General features: G+C 41.1%; 2 protein-coding genes across 2 annotated transcripts; both read right to left on the bottom strand.

The window, feature by feature from the left end:
• Window positions 1–208: 208 nt before the first annotated feature.
• Window positions 209–8,879, bottom strand: LOC127612096 (interleukin-10 receptor subunit beta-like). Its single transcript, XM_052083077.1, has 7 exons — window positions 8,594–8,879; window positions 6,638–6,752; window positions 4,487–4,668; window positions 3,754–3,908; window positions 2,422–2,572; window positions 1,175–1,317; window positions 209–1,023 (listed from the first exon to the last, which is right to left on the bottom strand). Exons 1-7 carry the CDS (start codon window positions 8,649–8,651, stop codon window positions 910–912), a joined length of 918 nt encoding a protein of 305 aa, XP_051939037.1. The 5' UTR covers window positions 8,652–8,879; the 3' UTR covers window positions 209–909.
• Window positions 8,880–11,383: 2,504 nt separating this feature from the next.
• On the bottom strand, window positions 11,384–22,184 carry ifngr2 (interferon gamma receptor 2). Its single transcript, XM_052083094.1, has 8 exons — window positions 21,957–22,184; window positions 19,871–19,872; window positions 17,357–17,471; window positions 15,549–15,718; window positions 14,862–15,004; window positions 14,520–14,661; window positions 12,308–12,450; window positions 11,384–12,100 (listed from the first exon to the last, which is right to left on the bottom strand). Exons 1-8 carry the CDS (start codon window positions 22,007–22,009, stop codon window positions 11,999–12,001), a joined length of 870 nt encoding a protein of 289 aa, XP_051939054.1. The 5' UTR covers window positions 22,010–22,184; the 3' UTR covers window positions 11,384–11,998.
• Between the last annotated feature and the right edge of the window lie 582 nt (window positions 22,185–22,766).

Here is a 22,766-nt window from a genome sequence, read left to right as displayed (position 1 = left end):
CTGAAGCTGCTGTTGTTGTTGATGTACGCGTAGAAGTTGAGTTGAGAGGGAGAAAGGAAAAAAAAAAAACATTTGCGTAGTTGTGATCGGGGACTCTTAGATTTGCCCGACACCACGGAAAGGTGGTCCATGAAGTTGGGCTGCTGAACCTGCTGCGTTTGCGACCTGACCCTAGAAATGCGGTAGAAAATTGGTGGCTGGATGGATGGATGGATGGAATTATTGATTTATTGTCGATTAACCGTTGCACCTATAAAATGTACACATTACCAAATATATATACTGTATATACATTTACATTAAATAAATTACAAACTTCCTTTACCTGACATCAAGCAAACATTTCAGAAATTTTGAATTGAAATTTGTGACACATTTATAACGATTTTAAGGGAGAGTTCAGGGTTTTTCCTGATGTACTTAAATCAACTTGAATCAAAGATAGTTGATTGAGTTTCACACAAAACAGACAGACAAATAAAACCACAGTACAAAAATAAAAGAACTGTGCCGCTACATTTTTTTTTTATCACTAGGTTTTCACTGCTAATTTGGTGTCTTGAAACTCAGTTCTGCACATATCTGAAACCTGGCTAAACATAACCTGCATGGAACATGACCGCAGCAAGAAGCTTATGTTCCTGGGAACCAAAAAGTGTTTGGTAGTGTAACGTTCTGTAATCATTTGGTTTGACTGCATAACCAGTATGCAACACTTTCAAACAATTTTGGCTTCAACTAACCTTTGGAGAACCAAAGCCTAGCGTTCTTTCAACGTTTGGGATAACCGCTCAGAATTGCAATGAATCTGATTTTCGATTGCTTATTCTGGAGGCCTTCGCGTCTTGTCTCGGTGACAAGCTTTCTGCAGGTGGTGTGTCCACGATTCTTCCAAGGACTTTTCTGCCATTATTCCACAGACTTATCCTCTGCAATGACGTTGACTGAATTGTAGAGCTCTTCAAGTTGGTCAGAGTTGTGCATGGCCCAGTAGAGAGATGAGCTCGGGGTTGCCAACAGGTGCTAGAAAGACAAAACAGGTTCTGTTTGAGCGGTAGTTCAAAATGACATGCAGCCAACTAGATGGTTACTTGCGCCACGCACTTCAAACTGTACCCCTCCTCCCATGACATGAAAAAATATATAGAAATATAGAAATAATATGGATACACACCGCAGGCAGTTTGTCTTTTGGACAAAGAAAATGGGAAATCCTTCTTCGATAAACAACTGCAATACCCACAAGAGTGACCGCCATTGCCATGACCAGAAACGTTACCAGTGCAGGCACCCATACAGCTTTCGCTTTGGTGTTCTCTGCAAGAAAAAGAAGATGCATTGTTTAGATTTCTTACCATACCTGGGGCTCTTCAATTTCACTACTTTTGGACACCTTTGAGGCAAAAATGTACACTGCTACCAAAAATCATCATGGATGAAAGTTTTTTTTTCTAAACGAATGAATATTTTTCACTTATCACATCAACAATCTCTGACTTGGGCGGAACGGTGGTGAGCACGCCTGCCTCACAGCGCAGAGGTCCTAAGTTCGAGTCCCTGTGTGGAGTTTGCATGTTCTCCCCAAGCCTGCGTGGGTTTTCTCCAGGTACTCCGGCTTCCTCCCACATTCCAAAAACATGCATGGCAGGATGATTGAGCACTCTAAATTGTCCCTAGGTTTGAGTGTGAGCGTGAATGGTGGTTTGTCTCTGTGTGCCCTGCGATTGGCTGGCAACCAGTTCAGGCTGCCCAAAGACAGCTGGGATAGGCTCCAGAACCCCCTGCGACCCTTGTCCGGATAAGTGGATCGGAAAATGGATAGATGGATGAATGGATGGACTTTAAACAGGAGATTACAATTAAATTGATGAAACAAATATAAATACAATAAAACACAAGTTTCCAGTGGGAAAAAAAACGATTCAAAATATCTCGTAGAAAAACAGTTTTCAAATAATGCATGCACACACACACACACACACACACACACACACACACGCACACACACACACACACACACACACACACACACTATTGATGTATCATGATTTAAGAGCCATAGTTTTTGCATGCATATTTTTATCTATGAAGGTGTCCAAAGGGTGCAAATTATGTCAACAGATAATAAACAAGAGTAAAAGACACTGTTTTTTTAAAGTACCACTTTGATGGCACAAGCTCTAACAACACAACCAAAATGACTGTCAAATAAAAACCCAAAAAAAGAGAAAAAAATGTACACAGATGCCTGAGAAAGGCAACAACAAGAGCAACAAGAAGAATAATATATGTTGTGGATTGCGCAAACCTGCTCAACACTGGGGTTTACCCCCGTACATATTTAACCATTTCAGGTTATAGACAGATTAACACCTTGATAGAAAGTGAAAACAAACAATCTGACTTGAGAATGATACTTACCACCGGTGGTGCTCTCACATACTGTTCTGCTGGGCTTGCTGGGCTTGATGTTCCTTTCTGCAATGATTTGAGCCTGGACACAATACTTTGTCCAAGGGTCCAAGTCATTTAGAAATATTTGGTTTTGCAGTATACTGCTGATGGTTTTTGCCTGTAAGAAGCCAAAACAAAAAGGAGGGCCGTGGGGAGAAGGGGAAAGGGGGGTTTCTCTGTTAATTCAACAGCAGATGACAGAGCAAGTAAGAGAGGAAAAAAAATTAAGGTAGCGTATTTTCTGTTCTAAAAGGCGCTTCTGATAAAGGTGCACCTTCAAAGAATGGCCTATTTTAAAATCGTTTCCACACTGCATTATAAGGCGCATAGAAGGGAAGCCACAATAGTGGCTGTGGTTGCGCTATGCATCCACCAGATGGAGTTACGCGAAAGGGAATACAATACAATACAGCTTTATTTATATAGAGCCTTCTTAACCGCTGCAGTCGTAACAAAGAACTTTACAGAAATACTCTTAAATAGTTTACAGAACGTTTAAAATATTCAAAAGTTCTGAAGACAATTGATGAAACAAAAAGCCACACAAACCTCCTGGGCTCACATCCACAAGTGGCTAAATATCCGTAGAAGTCTTGCTTGTCTCCCTCCTTTGTTTAGTCGGTAGTTAACTATGCTTTTGGTCTGATGGTCTTTGTTTCATAATTGCTGCGCAGAGCTCACAAAGTACATGAGTTGGCCGTTTGAGTGTGTGTTGGCGAATACACATGTCAATTAGTTTTGGGCGGAACCCTTTTACGTGACAATTGGTTCCTGCTAATAATCACTGCGAGTTGGCAGAGGAACACTCACAGGGAAACAACTCAATGGGGACTATAAAGAGACTACAACGAACACCATATGTAAGGCGCATCGGATTATACGGCACACTGTCGGCTGTTGGGAAAATTGAAGGATTTTAGGTACGCCTAAAATACGGTGCATACAATAAGGAGATAACCTTTTATACCAACAAAAAATGGATGTTAAGACTACACACGGGAATTCGGTTACTGCCAGGCCACCATGATTGAACTATTTTTACTTATTCAGAGCACACCGCAGGAAGGTTTGATTTATAGCATCCATATGACATATGTGGCTAAATGGACACAGTAGATAGATATCCGAATAATGTCCTGGGCAATAGCCTCCTTTGGCTCATTTGTATTGTCCATCCGTCCATCTTCTATAGAGCTCATCTTCAATCGGATTGTTGGTGTGCTGGAGTTTGCTGTCCATTAAAATACATTTCATGGATGATTGAATAAGGGCTCACAACACTAAGTCTATCGAGCTCACCTTTTCATTCTGACCATCTTTCCAGTAAGTGATGTTGTAGCTGGCCGTGCGATAGACACTCCTGAGGTCTGAGACTGCAAATGCTGGATCTTTAATTGAAATTGTAATTGTAGCCCCATTGGAAATGAGCAACACGTTGGGTGAACCAATCACAGCTAAAGAGAAAAAAAAGAATAAATAACGGCATCGCAACAATTTAGTATTATTTGAGTACTATCATGTTAAATATTTATTTGAAGTACGCTGGTGCCTTGCGATACGAAACACGACACCATGAAAATAAACAAGCTCCAATTCCGATTGTAGCATTTATTGACACACCCAGCCCTTAGCAGGCCATTGTATGCCAATTAACCTTGTGTGACTGCTGAGCAGTCGCCTGACGACATCACCGGGCCGCACAAGTCCTTAGTGGAGGAGGGGTGACTCATGCCTGGGGCCCAAGTGTGACACTTGGGCCCATTTCAGCCATGCCCCAAAAAATCAAGACAGAAGAACCTATTTAAAATTGAGTTCTCAGTCTTGGCACACATTTTTAGCAACTGCATTCCAAAGTGTAAAAAATATTTCAAAACAATTTTTTACAGATGACATGGACTTGAACCCTTTCAGGGACAGCGGCTACTACAGTGAACAGTTATCCATTCAAGTCAAAAGATGTATTTTTTCATACACGTGCCCAATGTTTTCTAAAATAGTTCATACTAAAACATAAATAAAGATAAATACTCACAATCGTTTTCCAAGACCATCTCTTGACTTTCCACCCAAGAAGAATGCTCTGTCCCACGCTGTGCTTGTACTCGGGCGATATACCTTCCATACACACTGGGGTGGAAGTTGTTAAGGCTGCTGAAGTCACATTCAAGGCTTGAGATGTTCACACAGCCCACGTGGCACATTCGGACAGAGGTACTGTGAGGGAAAAAAATGAATAAACACACAAAACAGTTATTTAATAAAAAAAGAATGTGCAGTTTGTGGTGATTCCTCTCTCAAGTCAAATAAATCGACCACGTGTGCCAGGAAAAGTTTCAAGACAGACGCCAGCAGGAGGTCCTGTGTACAATTCTGTATTTTAGGAATGGGTGGCAACCTTACTTTTATGACATCAGTTTCCCCACAAGCGGATGGATCTGTTATAATTCTTCTCGCGATACGTACTAGTAACCTTCATCGACAATATGCATAACGCATTGCTGTGATTTGAAAACAAGTGATGTTTGTCCGTGAGTGAAGGCAAAAGTTGTTGCATATGTAGGAGGGAGATCCACCTCCGTATTCATGATCATCCAACCACAAATCGCCATTGTCTTTGTGACATCTGAAAATTCTCAACTGTTTTAACTTGTATTGCACATCCTGCTATCTATAAGGGTTGCAAAGCAAATGCATCGTTGCGCAAGTTTGTGGTTTTCCTCTGCTTCAGACAGGTAGACGCAAAACAGGATGAGACATAATCATGTCATGGAGCTGCCACAGCATTGTTTCCACCTATGTATATGATGTATTCACCCAATCACAGATGCCAGAAGCGGCCGCGTTGAAACTAACGTGGAAGCCGGTCCTGTATTGAGCTTTTCCCAAAGATGTAAATAAATATGTAAACAATCAGAATTGTGCTCGTTCATACCAAGAACGTTCATAAATTGAAAATAGTACGTAGTGACATCATTGTTCTTCGACAATTGTAACTCGAACTGTATGTAAAAAGGAGCATTTGTAACTCAAGATGCAATTATATTTTGTGTATGTGAGTTATTGGTAAACATACGGCGATAGTACCCTATTTCTTGGACTATAAATTGTATTTTTTTTATGTTTTGGCCGGGGTGCGACTTTTACTTTTTTTTTTTTTTTAATTATAAACACGTGTTATAATTTCAGGTGTTATTTTCACATTAAACCGCAAGAGGGCCGTCCAGGCCTGTTTTGTTACTTTCCACATTGGCAGTAACTGATTACAGCATCCATCCATTCATCCATTTTCTGATCCGCTAAATCCTCACAAGGGTTGAGGGGGGTGCTAGAGCCTATCCCAGCTGTCTTTGGGCAGTAGGCGGGGGACACGCTGAACCGGTTGCCAGCCAATCGCAGGGCACACAGAGATGAACCACCATCCACGCTCACATCATGCCGAGGGCCAATTTAGAGTGTTCAATCAACCTGCTATGCATGTTTTTGGAATGTGGGTGGAAACCGGAGCACCCAGAGAAAACCCACGGAGGCATGGCGAGAACATGCAAACTCCACACAGGAAGGCCGGAGCTGGATTTGAACCCGGTACCTCTGCACTGTGAGGTCAACGTGCTAACCACTGGACCACGGGGCCACCCTGATAACAGTAACTGACGATAACTTTGACGTAAGCGATGTAAAAGAGGAACCGCCGCAAATTCTACCTCCAGAGTTTTTGGAGTTTTTTAAAAGTTACACAGAGGATGAAGATTTCTTTGGATTTAGTGATTTGGAGTGACAATGATGGTTTTGTAAACTTGTAAGAATATTCTTTATGCTACAGTTATGTTACGTAAACATACCAGGCGCGTTCTCAGTTCTTTGTTTATGCGTCGTGTAACGTTAGCATATCATAGAGTTATTCAGTGGGTTGTTCTGTATTTTTATTTTTATTTTAAATTGCCTTTAACGATGACATGTCCGTTCTTGGTGTTGGATTTTATCAAATACATTTTTCCACAAAGTGCGAGTTATACTCCAGTGCTAAATGTTTTTTTTTTCTTTTTCATTGTGCATTTTATGGCTGGTTCGATTTACACCCGGGAGCGATTTATAATTCGGAAAATACGGTAAATGCGTGCTGGAATGGGTCGAAATGGTGAAGGGAAAAAAACAGCGTTTTGGTGCTCAGATCACATGGACTTACGTGCATGTTGCGGTGTAGAAAAGATCACCGGTTACCCCCTCAGGTGAATCCCACTTCAGCACCAAATTCATGTTAATGGAGGTTAGACGGACATTTCTGGGTGGGCTGAGGACAGCTAAAATCACAACACAGTCAGGAGCACACATCAGGTTTTACAATGCTGACGTCGTGATGCATTAGCATTTTCACAAACAATGCTGAAGTTGAATCATTAATGACTGGCACAGTTTTTATACAGTGTATATAAAAAGTAAATAGACCAAGTTGAAATACCAATGCTTCATTGCCTGTATGAACCACCTGATTAGTTTGCAGCCCAATCAGTTGACAATTAAGTGATTCGTTGGGGTGGTATTGATTCTCGAATCCGATATCATTCATATAGAGATCACACCCTGTCTATGACTAGTTCAGTAAGTACAGAATTTGTCTCGTACCTATAGGGTTATAGGTGCGATTCCCATACAGTAGTGTTTCCCAACCGGGAGGATATGAGCACATTTCAGAAAATATTTGATCATTTATTTCCCCAGATCAATAGCCTGTATGACAACTGCACCAAAATAACAGCCAAGTGGTTCATTCAAGCTCAGTTCACTGATGAAAACAAAGTAAAACGGTTAGAGAGAATCTGAATATTACTCTTGATCAGAGTTTTTGTTGCTAATATTTAAAGTATAAATGCCTGCTTGAAAAGGACTTATTCACAGGCGATATCAGTTACATCGATGACCGAAACGCAACATTTCCTATTTGCAGGATTTTCACATTGGTGCATTTCGCCTCGACAGATGGCATTTTGCAAGGAAAGAACAAATTTGAGTTTCTCAAAAAAGGACATTGTTCAGATCTGAGGCGTTGTATTTCTGCCATCGATACAACAAATTGGGTGGCACCCCCGCCCCCCCAGCACTATACCCCTGTGAGGATAAAGCGGATCAGAAAATGGATGGATTACACTTTTAAGTGCAACTCCAGCCTTGTGACTCTGCCATTTTTCTCTACTCTTGATGTCCACGGGGCAAGCATGCTTTGTCACACTAATTGACGGGAAAACATTGTTTTATGCTGTTTTTGTCAGGCTTTGTGGTTGAGACGATTAAACGCAGCCAATACAAAAAATCCTGATGTGCTTCGTCAACATACTTAAACACAACGCAGTCAGACACGATCAGTTACACCATTTATACACACACACACATATACAATTGTTCACTGTGACCGCGCAAGGAAAAACTATAATTGGATGACTCTTTTGGACATTTCATTTTGACACTCAGTGAGAGTGGTCTGTGTACGCTACAATACACACAGCAGCTTTGAGGCTGTCACTGCCATATTGTTTCAATTGTATTTTTTTTCTGTCCTATGGAGATGGATATTTCATATAAGACACTCAGTGAGTAGTCTGTTTGTGTTTTCACTACAGCAACAGCTGTGAGTCAAAGGTGCCAAATTGTTTACATTTTCTTTGCACAAAATCCAATTGTGAAAGGGCTTAAATAAGTTGTTTTACACGTTCTACTGTTTATAAGGAATAAAGTGGTCTACTTTTTGCAATACCATACTGAATTCCATCTTTTTTAAAACTTTTTTTCTTTGCGTATTTGCATCATGTTTAATTGCACAATATCACAACAAATTGCACTGTATCGTATCGGATCGCATTGATTTGAACTAAATGTGTATCGCGTCGTATCACATCGAGAAGACGGTGAAACGTATCGCATCGTGTCGCCAGAAAATTCCATGTATCGTTTAAGTATCGCATCGCTGGTAGTGCATCGAATCGTCCTCAGTGCTGAGATTCACATCCCTAATATATATGTGTGTGTGTGTTTTATGTGTGTATGTGCTCACAACGTATAAAATCTCCCGAGTGCAATCGATATTTAAGATGAGCTACTTAAGTTAAAAAGATAAAATACAAAATCCCAATTGAACTAATCAATTTACCTGTTGCTCCACCCAATGTTAGGAATACAATTACAGCATTTAAAATAATTGATGACATCCCGAAGAGTTCATTTGGTTAGTGTACTCAGTTTAGTGAGGTATGTTAATTACTTTCAGTTTTGTATTTCCTGGAAGACGATATTTACACGAGACCGGCAGCGCCATTATGTAGATGTTACACGCCCCTTTTACCCTGCTGGTCTTCGGCAACGCTAAGCTAGGAGGGGCAAAGGCGCTAGCAAATTTCAGGTGGACGGGAAAGAAAACCCCGAAAACGAATGATGCCTTGATATGGTGCTGCATGTTTGCGCACAACGTCTTACCACAATGACACGGGAACCGGAAATATTTTCTTGGAGCAAACAAGTACAAAATACAAATAAATCATTTTTATACATATTATGTATTTATAGCGCAGATATTGGCGTTGATAAAAATCAATAAATAAATGTTATGAAAATCGGTTGACAAATATTTTTTTAAAAATAAACAAATAATACGACTTTCTTCTGTCAATATTGCCTTGGAGGGGAGCATTGTCCGTCCCAGCATGGCAGCCGCGTGTGCACGCGCTGTCTCATCCAGTATTGTTTTTCCTGATTCATATCCTGGTGCGGCGGGGTAATCAAGCCGTAGAGATCTAATGGAAACCGTGTCTTGAACCAATGGTTAGCCTTCTGCTGCTGTACTGCCGTCATCGTGTCCGCCATATTCGATGTGGCAGATCTCCCCACGAAGGAACTCAAGTACATTCATTGAACTGCAGAGGGCGCGTTTCAACGAAACATAAGTTAATGTACCCACCCCATTTACTCATTGACGCGCAAATAGATACTGTATATTTCGGAAACAGATAAAAAACGTATTCAATACTATTAGGATGACAATTGTTTACACCCATCTATATTACAATGATTTACCATCAGTAACAGTGTTCCTCTACATATTGTACAATTGGTGGCTGTAAGCCCTCATTCTGCGGTGAGCCACATTAGTCATTCACTAAGGGCTTCTGCCATGTATTTTGTTACCGGGTTGTATGATATGTATTACCGGTACATTTGGAAGCTAGGTACCTTTTGGATATATATTCCAGTACAAACGCTCTGTGCATGTATTACACTTAAAGAAGTGGATACTCTTTTATGCCCCGACAACGGAACCAACTTAATTGGTGCCAAAACTTAAGTTGAGAGAAGCTCTTTAATATATTTAAATCACAGCAAAATGCAGTGGTGTTTTGAATTGCAACTTTGTTTTGTTCCGGAACCAAGTAACTGAAAACACTCGTATCCCAATCTCCCCCCACTGACATTCATGGAAAAGTCATTTTCAGCTCCTCCCAAAACTCCACCCCCCCCCCCAAAAAAAACAAACGATCGTAATGCGTTTTAAATGACAAAAATAGTACTCTATAATGTACTTTACATAATCATTGAGTGACGAGATGAAAGTTTTATCACCTTCTCCTGCAACGCATATTGTGTGCTCATCCTGGAGTGTGCACCTTGGCAGTATAAACCATCCATGAGTAGAACCTCTTCATACTCATGAGGGTCGCGTGTGTGTGCTGGAGTCTTTCCCAGCTGTCTTTGGGCAGTAGGCGGGGTACACCCTGAACTGGTTTCCAGCCAATCGCAGGGTTTGTTTTGTTTTGTTGTTTATTGAACATAAAACATATACAGGAATAATTTGACAGAAAATAAGGTAGATAAAATAGTAAAAAGAAAGAAATCAGTCTTCATTCAACACAGTTATTATGTTCAAGGGAGTAGGAAGAAGTAAAAAACTTATCTCGTCCTACCCTGTTATGTGTTTATATCTAATAAATCATTTTTATATCAATCAGAAAAGAAAAAAAGTAAGAAGAAGTCTCCATTAAAGCTCATACTTTACCCTTAACCATGATTATTTTTACAACGTTATACATACAGGGCATATATAAACAAACAACAAGCATTCACACTCAATTAACCTACTGTGCATTTTTGAATGTGGGAGGAAACCAGAGTACACGGAGAAAACCCACACAGGCACGGGGAGAACATGCAAACTCCTCACAGGAAGGCTGGTGCCTGGGATTGAACCCATGACCTGTGCACTGTGAGGCTGATGTGCGAAGCAGTTTACCACCTTGTCGTGCGATATAAGATTGATATGCAAATATACTAAAGTGTAGGCTCAGTTCTTAACATACTATGTTTTAAGTTTGGTTTTGAAGGTAATGAGAGAGTCAGTTGCGGCGGTCAAGTGGCAGAGAGTTCCAGAGGGGCTGAACGTTCTGCTCCCATTGGTGCGGAGTTGAGCAAAAGGAGAAATCGGGTGGATGAAGGAGGACCAATGGGTACGGGCTGGATGTGATGGCCTCATGTTTTCATAAATATTACATCCTGTAGTGATGTTATGAATTGTGTTTTTGCATTGATGCCATTATTTTACATATATCAGTTAGTGTATTTCACACTACAGTATAGTCTAGAGTCCAACCAGCGCGAGAAACGTCAAGGTAGTTTGAAGTTAAACATAAATAAACAAACAAACAAATAAATGCTATACATAAATAACTGGGCTGGTGGAAATTCTGATTGGCTGGTAAACTAAGATTGGATTTTTTTTTGTGGATTGGATCAACTTTATTGTCAAATGTATGTATGTATGTATGTATGTATGTAATGTAATGTAAAAATAAGAGTCACCAGCCACATTGGCTGGTGTTCAAAACAGTTCATTTAAATTAAAACCCTGGACCTTTGCATACCATCATCTGACCAAAGAACACAAATAAACACATGAAAAAAAACATGCTTTAATACTATGACAATTTACACCATTACTCTATCTATATACAGTATATTACATCAGGGATGTGACTGTCATTAAATAAGTCAAAATAATTGTAGTCAGTGGCCAATGGAGAAATGTGGATAGTACGCTCATTAAAAAACACGATCAATGAGGGACTGAGGGTCGTCCCTAACCAAATAAATGGTGAGTACACATTTAACATTTTTACTTGTTTACTTTTGTGTCATCACTGCCCAGTGTTGATACTTGTCGCATTGCTCCTGGTGAATGTGTTCAAGTAATGGCAGCACATTTGGACACAGAATAGGGTTTGAACATTTGGAAACTTGGACTTGCTATGAAAATGTAGCCAAAGTCACTCAGAAGTCTCGAGAAGTAAAAAGGTTCAGCAACTAATATGTGATCAATTCATATTAACAAAGTCCTGATGTGTGTAATGAAATGGGTTCAGCGAAACATGAGAATATTTTTGAAATCATGGGGTTGACTATTTTTCTATAACCAAGTAGTCCATTCGTTACATGATTTTTTTTCTTATCAAACCAATCACAACTATTGGCAATTTGTAGAAAGTGAAATTCAATAAAAAGTAAGATTCAGTCACTGCCCTCGGAGCTCCATGCTTGTAATATCATAGAGCTCCTCAGTTGGGCTTTTGGTGGAGATTTGAATGCCAGATAGGTCACTTGCTTCCATGATGAGCTGTGGGAGAACAACAACACTGTGATGAAGTGACGTTTGAAAATACAAATATCAAACGATCATACATTCATTCGCTTGCGCACACACACACGCACGCACACCACGCTTCCAACCCGAAGACAGCTCGGATAGGCTCCAGCACGCCTGCGACAATCGTGAGGACAAGCAGATTTGAAAATAGACGGATGGATATTTATTAGTACTCACAGCATCTGGCATCTTGTATGAAGGTTGTAGCCACTCCTTAATTCTCTTCCTCTGGAAGAGCCAGAGGTATGCGATGATCGGTATTAGAATAACAAACACAGGCACAATGGCAAAGGTGCTCTCAATTGTTTTTGTTCCTGGGTCTGGAAAAAAAAGAAGCACAAAAATATAGACATGTTATCATTTTTAAACAAAAGAAGTATAAATGTAAGAGACCCGTCGCCAATTATAGCGGCAATAAGAGAAGGAGAGTACTGGACGTAACCACACTAGATGGCCTGCATTTGTTGGATACTGGGTTCTACATTTTCGCCATGTCAAAGTAGCGAATGACCGTTTGAGAAGCACAACACTAAAAAGGTCTGATGAGCTCAGACCTCAATCTGACAGATGCGTTGTGGCTTGTAAACAAGAGTGAGCAAATGCACACCACAATTCCGACTTGTGCATGACGACACACTTCTTATCCCAAAAGCCTGCAGCAATATGATTAAGTCAGTCCGCAGTCCCTGAAAGGGTTGAATCCAATTTTATTGACGGTGCTTTTCATAACATAAAATGCAACTCAAAGTGCTTTCCATGAATTAAACTCAATCCCCCCTGTCACTTGTTGACACACAAAATAATAATGTAATAATGACCTGAAGCTGGGAACAAATCATTCAGGTAAAGACCAACTCATGGCGCCATCTGCACCAGGACCACAGTGCAGGCCGAGGCCACAGTCCACCAGCATGGAATCCCCGGTGCAGTGGCGAGGCAAGGGCCTGAATGCACAGCAACTGGGACACCATGAAGCAGGACGACAGCTACAACAGACCATAGCTCCTAGTGCAGAGGGCTCCCTCTGAAACCCACGAAACACCTATTTAGTGATTTTAAAATCTGTGTAATGTGCTGCCGCCCGCTGATCTTCAACAGAACAAGTGCAGTTGAATTGCGTCGTAATTTTAATCTTAAAATGCTCTTTTCGTGTAGACCAGAAAACAGGGTATTAGTGCATTACAGCTTTCAATCCCATTGACAATACAGTACAACCATGCATTAAAATTAAACTAAACTCAACTCAACTAACATAAACTAAACTGCACATAATGGCAGATGGAGGGTAGAATTTACATAGAAATGAATAAACACATATAATGGGTCTGGCAAAATGATTTGACATGTTTGTAGTTTAAATAAAAGGCAAATAAAGTAATGGAACAAAAAAAGTGTTTTTATTTTTGAATTGTGGGCCACATATAGCCTCGGTAGATGTAAAGTGGGCCAGACCATTAAAATTTTACCATACTTTGCTATAAATAACCAAAATAATGTCTTTCCTTTGTTTTGGTCTAAAGAAACACAAGAACATTAGGAAAATGTTGAAATTTAATAAACAGATCTAGCGGATACTTCATGAATTGCACCTTATTAAAAGTACCGGTAGTCATTCCGTGTCTCTTATGAATTTTTTCACTTTTAAATGATCCTGCGGACCTGATCAAACTGGATGGGCCGTATGTTTGACATCTCTGGTATAATGCCATTGTGTTTCATTATGTTTTAAAAATTAAGTGGAGTGCTGGCGGTGCGAGGTCGGCCGGTTGATTTTCGTTTCAATGCAGATCCAGTAGCTCTGAAATTGGTAACCTATAAGAAGATCGTGTTTCGAGCTGGTACGGGATAATGTCTACCAAGATTTAAGTGCCAACAAAAAGCTCGTAATGTTGCAATTACAGATTCATTTGTTTTGATAAACATTTCCACAATGAAAGTGCGATGCTCACCAGTCCAATTCATGGCAGCAACTGAAAAAGAAACGCAAAACAATGGCATTATATGGAAAGAAATGGCATTACATGTATTTTTTGAAAATAAAAACACTTTTTTTGTTTCATTACTTTATTTTGCCTTTTATTTAACCTACAAATGTGTCAGATCATTTTGTTTGACCCTGTATGATGTAGGCCAGGAGAAAATGAGCTTCCCCTCCTTGAATGACCAGCAGCCGCCACTGATAAACAGAATGTCAACTTGATTTGACAGATTAAAATTCGGAGCAGTGTCTCGGCTAAAAGTCTCCTTCTGGCTAAAATAGGCTGGTTTTTTTTCTTAATCAACCACATGATGAGATTACAAATTCGTTGACTCCCCAAAACCACAACGACATGAAGCAGATAACATGAAGTGTTTGTTTCTTTATAATAGACAAGAAATGTCGTCCCACCTGACGGAGGGATGACTTCACACTTGTCGCAGCTGGCCACACCGACAGGATGATTAAAGTAAGTGTACTGTACTTTTGCACAGTAGCGCTCACCAGCCTTTAAATTGTTAATGGATACAGAGGCCACAGCATCTTCGTATATCTGTTGAAGAGTAGACATTTCTAAGGTAGTTATTATTAGCCAATGATGAACAAGAACCAAAACAAAACAATATAGTTCAATAGCCCAGTTGATCATCTTGGTTAGCACCATTATCTGCATTTTTTTGCTATGGCACCCCCTATTCCATTTGTCCATCTAATTTTTATGCATTCATACAAATATGAGTCAAAGTTACTTGCCTCCAAGGGTTCTCCCTCTTTTCCAAAGTATATCCTCTGTTTTATGTGGTAACCTTCCTGAGCAATCCCACTGTGTCTACTTAGATGAACAGTCAAGAAGCCAGGGCGTGCACTCAGGCCAACTTTAGGGCTACACGAGTTACCTGTAGGAAAAGAAAAAAAAAACAATAAAAGACTAATCCTCGGTTGTCGGGGACATAAAAAAATTGATTCATTTATGCCGATGCTGAATGAATTGTGTATCTCTACGTCAATGTTTGAATTTCACACATCGCTGACCTGTGAGCTGGTCACCTTCTTCTGAGCCATAATACACAGACAGACCAAACTCGAGATAAATACTGGATTTTCTCGTTTAGCTGGTTTCAATTTTGCATCACATCATAACTCTGACCGACGTATAGCAAATATGTACCGGTATTCATTTTGTTGGCAAAAGCAGTTGCGGTACGTCAGGCTCAATGCAGAGACATGAATGAGTGAGGGACACCTCAATCATGAGCTTTTATATACATATTAGAGGTTGCGTAGTTCACAAAATCCATGGTTGAATTTGAAGCTGAATACAAAATTGTTGATAGAAGTGTACATGAAATATTCAGCGTTGTAATTTAGATTCCGAATAGCACAATTACACTTCTATGAATGGCAGATGTGCCTTACTTTTTGTGCACGCGACAGGCTTACCTTGTCTGCTACAGGCTCTGACGAGATCTGAAGTCAGCCCATGTCTCTCTGCTTGCACACCGAGCATAACACAGCCGTGCTCTGCCTCGGCTTTGATGAAAGTGAGGTTACAGGAAGTCAAATTAATCTGCTTGCAGGATGGGACATCTTTCCACAGTTCAGAGTCAAAGCTGAATTAAAAAAAAATAAAAACTGAGACAAAAAGCAACTCGGAGTGTCATTTTTCAGAACCACCTTTGTTTAACCCTTTCAGGGACAGCGGTTACTAGAGTGGACAGCTTTTCAGGTATCACGTTACAGGTTACCATTATTTGGTGCATGAAAGGGTTAAAAACTAATTTGATGCAATAAGTGCAAATACTGTTACATTCAGAGTCATATTGTACTGCATTTGTGAGCATGCGCAGAAAGAGTGATGGACAAGTTGACTGACATTTTTTTCACTCCTAAACAAACGCAATTGTTTCTATTGCAGTTTTTCCATTTGATTTTAAACATTTATGTAATCTCCAATCACATTCAGTAATTCAAAAATGGTGAAAATATTATTTCATATAAGTTTACTACTATGTTGCAGTTTTGTTCCATAATTATAGTAGTTGTCTAATGTTTAATTGCCTGAGACAGCCCCCTCCTTTGCTTCCTCTGGTCCATGTTTAGATTAATACAACCAATGACACCGAACCACAGTGATGACTTGTCACCCTTTAAATAGGCCGACTGACTGACTACACGATTGAAGAAACCTTTGACGCAAATTAGAGGACATACATGTCCCTATGGTGAAATTATTTTCAATCTTTTCTCAGGATTGTGCATCTTACATACTGTATCACTTTTCACATTTCTTATATTAACCGCTGTAATAATTCACAAAGTTAAAGAGACTAAATTGTTTCAGCCTGGTTCACAGAGCAAGATTTTAAAATTGTCAGCATTCTTTCAAACTCAGAGACCCCAAACGCAATGAGAAAAAAAAAAATCCCAAATCACGCACATAACAGTTTTGAATGGGCAGTGTGCGGTGTGCAGCCACATTGCAAAATCAACACCTCACGAGATTAGATTAAATGTGACTTCAGGGTCAACAAATGATGAAATCTTGTATACCTCTCGAAATTGAACGTGGTGGACGAAAAGGAGAGAGCGGGGATAGTTTGTAGTTTGTTTTTAGCAGAAAAAAACATGACAAAAAAGGGGTTGGCAAGAGAAATTTAGACAGTGCTAGCACAGACTTTCTGTGACGCCCTGGCTATTTTGATATAGATTCCTCAGTGTGCTTCCTCGCCGCCTCATCACTTTGATTTCTGATCGGTTGCACGTCACTGACAATCGGCTCTGTGCTCGTTTGTCCTCAGCCAATACAATCCAAGATGTTGAATATCGTCGATTTGAGATCTGTGAAGCCTATGAATTCTTACGAATGAACAATATCAGTCTGAACACACCACACACGGCAGAAATATCAGATAAGATTATATTTGGAACAGTTACGATAACCAGAGTGTCCTTACGACTGTCGGGAGGGGAGATTCGGGTTAATTATCCTGCTGTGTGAACTGGGCTTGAGGTAAATGACGGTTTTAAAGCAAGTACAATCCCCTGTACATAGTTCCGTGAAACAATCATTTTGACAGGAAAGTAGCCTATGTATACACTATGAATGAATGTGGGTTTAAACCTTTCAGGGACGGCGGTTAATACAGTGGACATCTTATCATGTTATCAGGTTACAGTATGCATAAAAGGGTTAAATCATGTAGGTTATAAATAATAACATCACTAGTTCAGACGCTCATGCCACTCACCTGCTGTACCTCACAGTGTAAGTAACGGTGCTCTCTTCTGAGGCAGGAGTCCACATCACCTGCCAATTATCAAACAGGACTTCCTGCGGCAGAGCTGGCGGAGCTTCACTAAATACTGTGGGGCGGGGATGAAAATGAAACGTGAGATTGACTGAATTGCAACACCGTACAAATTTAAAATGGAGAGAGACAGATTTAATCCAAAAGGTACATTTTGAGACTGGAGAAATCAAGTCTTTGTTACGAAAACAGAGCAATGATTTGTCACCAGATTGGACCAGTATGTGTAGTGTTTGAAGATTTTCTATTATTGATCTTGATTATTGATATTTTGTGAATTCATGGATAAGCGATTGAGAAAATGGATGGACGGACGGGCGGACGGATAAATATCCGAGTGTGGATGCCACAAGCACGGCCATCGAACGGCCAGGTGGATACATATACATTGTATGTAACTTGTATAAGCTTATGTTAAATTATCAATTGTTTTCATTTTATATTTGAACATTATATTCTTTTATATCCATCCATCCATTTTCCGAACCGGTTGATCCTCACTAGGGTCGGTTCACCATTACCATCTTGTCAGTCTGGATCTGGAAGTCCCACAGGATCTTCGCTCTGTCCTTCTCCACCACCTTTGGAGGTGTTTCCGATTTTGACCTTGGGGTTTCCAGTCCATACTCCGCACAGATGTTTCGGTAGACTATGCCAGCCACCTGGTTATGGCGTTCCATGTAGGCTTTCCCTGCCAGCATCTTACACCCTGCAGTTATGTGTTGGATCATCTCAGGTGCCTCTTTGCACAACCTACACCTTGGGTCTCGTCTGGTGTGGTATATTTGGGCCTCCATGGCTCTGGTGCTCAGGGCCTGCTCCTGAGCAGCCAGGATGAGTGCCTCTGTGCTGTCCTTCAGGCCAGCCCTCTCTAGCCACTGATAGGACTTCTTGAGATCAGCCACTTCAGTTATGGTCTGGTGGTACATCCCGTGTAGGGGCTTGTCCTCCCATGATGGTCCCTCTTCCAGCATCTCATCTACTGTTCCCCATTGTCTGAGACATTCTCTGAGTACGTCATCCGTTGGAGCCTTCTCCTTGATGTATTCATGGAGCTTGGATGTTTCATCCTGGACAGTGGCTCTCACACTCACTAGTCCCCGGCCTCCTTCCTTTCGGCTTGCGTACAGTCTCAGGGTGCTGGATTTGGGATGGAATCCTCCATGCATGGTTAGGAGCTTTCGGGTCCTAACGTCCGTGGTCTGAATCTCTTCCTTTGGCCACCTTATTATTCCTGCAGGGTATCTGATCACTGGCAGGGCATAGCTGTTTATTGCCCGGGTCTTATTCTTGACACATACATACATACATATACATATACATATACAGTACATATACTGTATATATATATATATATATATATATATATACACATACATATACATATATATACCACCGGGATGTACCACCGGACCATAACTGAAGTGGCTGATCTCAAGAAGTCCTATCAGTGGCTAGAGAGGGCTGGCCTGAAGGACAGCACAGAGGCACTCATCCTGGCTGCTCAGGAGCAGGCCCTGAGCACCAGAGCCATGGAGGCCCAAATATACCACACCAGACGAGACCCAAGGTGTAGGTTGTGCAAAGAGGCACCTGAGATGATCCAACACATAACTGCAGGGTGTAAGATGCTGGCAGGGAAAGCCTACATGGAACGCCATAACCAGGTGGCTGGCATAGTCTACCGAAACATCTGTGCGGATTATGGACTGGAAACCCCAAGGTCAAAATGGGAAACACCTCCGAAGGTGGTGGAGAATGACAGAGCGAAGATCCTGTGGGACTTCCAGATCCACACTGATGGAAACATCAGGAAGAAGGAACATCAGAAACTCGAGAAATACCAAGGGCTCAGAGAGGAGCTGGAGAGAGCCTGGAAGGAAAAAGTGACAGTCGTGCCTGTGGTGGTCGGAGCACTCGGGGCAGTGACCCCCAAACTAGATGAGTGGTTGCAACAGATCCCGGGAACAACATCAGACATCTCAGTCCAGAAATGTGCGGTGCTGGGAACAGCAAGGATACTGCGCAGAACCCTCAAGCTTCCTGGCCTCTGGTAAAGGACCCGAGCTGAATGAGGGATGGACACCACCCGAGGGGGGGTGAGACGAGGAATTTATATATCCATCCATCCATCTTTTACCGCTTATCGGGGCCGGGTCGCGGGGGCAACAGCTTTAGCAGGGAAGCCCAGACTTGTTTTTCTGAATGCCTTTGCCTTTGATTCAAAGACATCATTTTACATTTATCGCAAGCGGTGCACTAGGAGGGTTAAGGACGTACTGCTGCGGTGGTTTACGGCCCAATTTTCAAACCGTCAACATGACAGACGGCCTTAAAATTTCCCCGTCCACTCTTAAAAAAAATTCCGTCAATGATAGAAAATTGTCGGTTAATGTAACCTCTTCAGAAACCAGGGACGTGCGGTCAGGGGAGGCAGGTGAGGCAGTGCCGCACCTCTGAGCGCGCATTGCATTGCGCAATCATCACAAACTGGGTTGATACATGCAACTGGCACGTCCTGCTTGCCGTACATCTGCACATCAGCAATATAACATTTGCAGATACATTTATTTGATCTGCTTTTCCTAAGTCTGGCTAATGTTTTTAAACCATTAAAGTTTAATGTTTTTTTGTGACATATTTAGATTTGCTGATGGGAAATAAAACCGCAGTGAAAAGGCATAGGTTGCGGCAGATCGTTCTCTGCCGCAATTAAGAGGGCGTACGTGAGCAAACAGGTACGTTGCGCTCTTCTTCTGTGCAGAGGCGCCAGGCGAGTCAAGTGCGATCCTTTTTTAAATTTGCTACGTCGGACAGCCAAAATGGAAGAAAAGGATTATATATCGAAGCTTAAAAACTTCTCAAAACTGGACTTTCAGTCAAAAGTGGACGTGATTAACACAGGTAGACCAACGCCGGAGTGAAAAGGTTTGCTTCAAACTACGGGACAGCCCGGACAACTTTTCAAACGGAGTGGTAAAGCCGAAAAGAACGGTGATGTGGCTGTCCTTCGAAAACCCGTCTTTACTGTTTTCCCTGCCTTTTGTTCTCAATTTGTCTGGATATTGTGATATAAAAAGCGCAAGGATCGATTTGGCATTGAACGAACAGCGGAGGTTCAACGTTAGCATCCGCAATGCCAAGGTAAGGGAAAACCGAGAGATTGTGAAAGACCTCATTCATGCAACCTGCTTTTTCGCTAAACGGGAGTTGGCATTTCGTGGTCACGACGAGAGGGCAAGCTCTTCTAATCGTGGCGATTATGTAGAACTATCACATGCTTTTGATGAGAAAGATGAGAGGTTAGCTAGACATTTGGACTCATCCAGTGTGCTTTCTGGCTTGTCCAATAGAATACAGAACGATATAATTGAAGCTTTCGGTGATGTGATAATAAATGATCTAAAAAGGGAGATCAATGCTGCCCCATTTGTTTCCATAGAGTTGGACGAGACTACGGATATCACAAACAAAGCACAGATCTGTTATTTTGCGCTATGTTGCCAAAAGTGAAGTGGACTGTGGTGGTGGAAGCATTTTTAGTATTTGATGATGTAAGTGATGATAGGTGAGCCCCTGCTGTAGCTGCGTATGTCTTGGAAGTGTTGGAGAAAACAGCTGTGTTAAAAAACTAGTAGCGCAAACCTATGATCCCGATCGCTGGGACAATGATACTCAAATGATGGTCACTGGATATGATCGATGGCTGTCAGAAGCATCGACATGCTTTTTTATGAGGGCATTTTCAGTGAAACTGATGCACTTTTTAGAGTGCTGCAAAACAAAGTCATGGACATTGGATATTGTTGTGCGCGAACCCACGACACCATCAGAGTTGTTGAACGCATGAGACGGGACTTTAACACACTGTATGAGCGATTTGAGCAGAAATGCAGCACACTTGGCCGAAACAACAGTGGAAGAAATCAGTCGGTCAGAGACGAGAGAAAACAAATGTTCGACAAGATTATGGTCAACATCAGTGTTCAGATGAAAGCTAGGTTTGATCATTTTGTGAGCTAGCTTTCCTCGGTTTGGTCGACTGTACAAAATTTAATGAGATGTCACAACATTTTGATGACACCAAACTGCAGAGCCTGTCAAAATCTTATAACAAAATAAATTAGGCTAAGAAAAATACAATAGAATGTTGTATTTTTACCCATGGGGTCAAATTTTGGATATGAAATAACCAGTAGCCAATTGAATAAGCTACTGTTTTTGGTTGATACATTTGTAAATCTGACACTAAAGGAGTGGGTGCCTCACCAACCATGAACCTCACCGCACGCCACTGTCAGAAACAGAAATATAAAAGTTTAACTTACATTTCAAATTGTGTGTGTGTGTGCGCGCGCGCGGTCACGGCAAAATAACCACAGCGTTGCTGAGAATGAAGGATGATGCATGATGCAACCCAATCTAATCAAACCAAATAACGTTGAGTTGAGTGAGTGCGAGCACAATTAATAACGACACGTTCAAAAATTACATTACGTGTAGTTCAAGAAAATAGACAACGAAACGTAGCAGCCCTTACCGAGTGGCGAAGTGAAAGCAGATTGGCAGGAAAAGCCATTGTAACCGCGTCATTTCATCCCAACGAAAGGTCACCAAACATATCAAACTATTTTAATCACTGTCAGGTTCTAGTCTGAATTTGTAAGACATTTGGAAGCGCCAAACAAGTTGTCCTAAACAAGATGTTTGTAGTTCGTAGTTTGTCGTCCCTCACCTAATGCCCCTTGCTTGCGCTTTCTTGCTCTCTAGTCGCTACGTCTCCCTTCAAATAACTGTTAGAGCAATACTGCCACCTTCAGATATGGAGTGCGAATGAGGATGCAACAATCGTGTCTTCCAGTGTCAGTTGCCTGTGTTTCTCAATTTTTCGATTCACTGTGGACTGTAATTTTTATTTCTCGTGGGTTTAGTCTACCCTAGAAGCAATACTGGCTATGAGCTCATGTAAAATACTGTTGACGTCTGCTGGCGATTGTAAATCATTACAATCCTTCTCAAGCCTGATACTATGTAGTTAACTGCATCAAAACCTTGTGCGTCAAATGCATTACAAAAAATGGAGTTAATTACACCAGCGTGAAGTATTGTGTATCTGCAAATGTATTTGCACGGAAAGTTAGTATATCAATCAAAGAAAGAATAAAGTGCACATTGTGACTTTTTATGAGTGCACGTTAAAATACATGATCAAGAAGCCGATTCACGTGAGCCCCAGCAACTTTGTATTACCGGGAAATTATATTACCAGGAACTAAGTACTGGTGGAAAAGAGGCTACTGTGATCCTAATGATCCAATTAAAACTTTTAACGCACGAGTTGTAGAAAGAA

Source organism: Hippocampus zosterae, chromosome 12 (genome assembly GCF_025434085.1).
Source record: "Hippocampus zosterae strain Florida chromosome 12, ASM2543408v3, whole genome shotgun sequence".
Lineage (NCBI taxonomy): Eukaryota > Metazoa > Chordata > Actinopteri > Syngnathiformes > Syngnathidae > Hippocampus > Hippocampus zosterae.
This window is presented reverse-complemented; position numbering and strand designations above follow the sequence as displayed.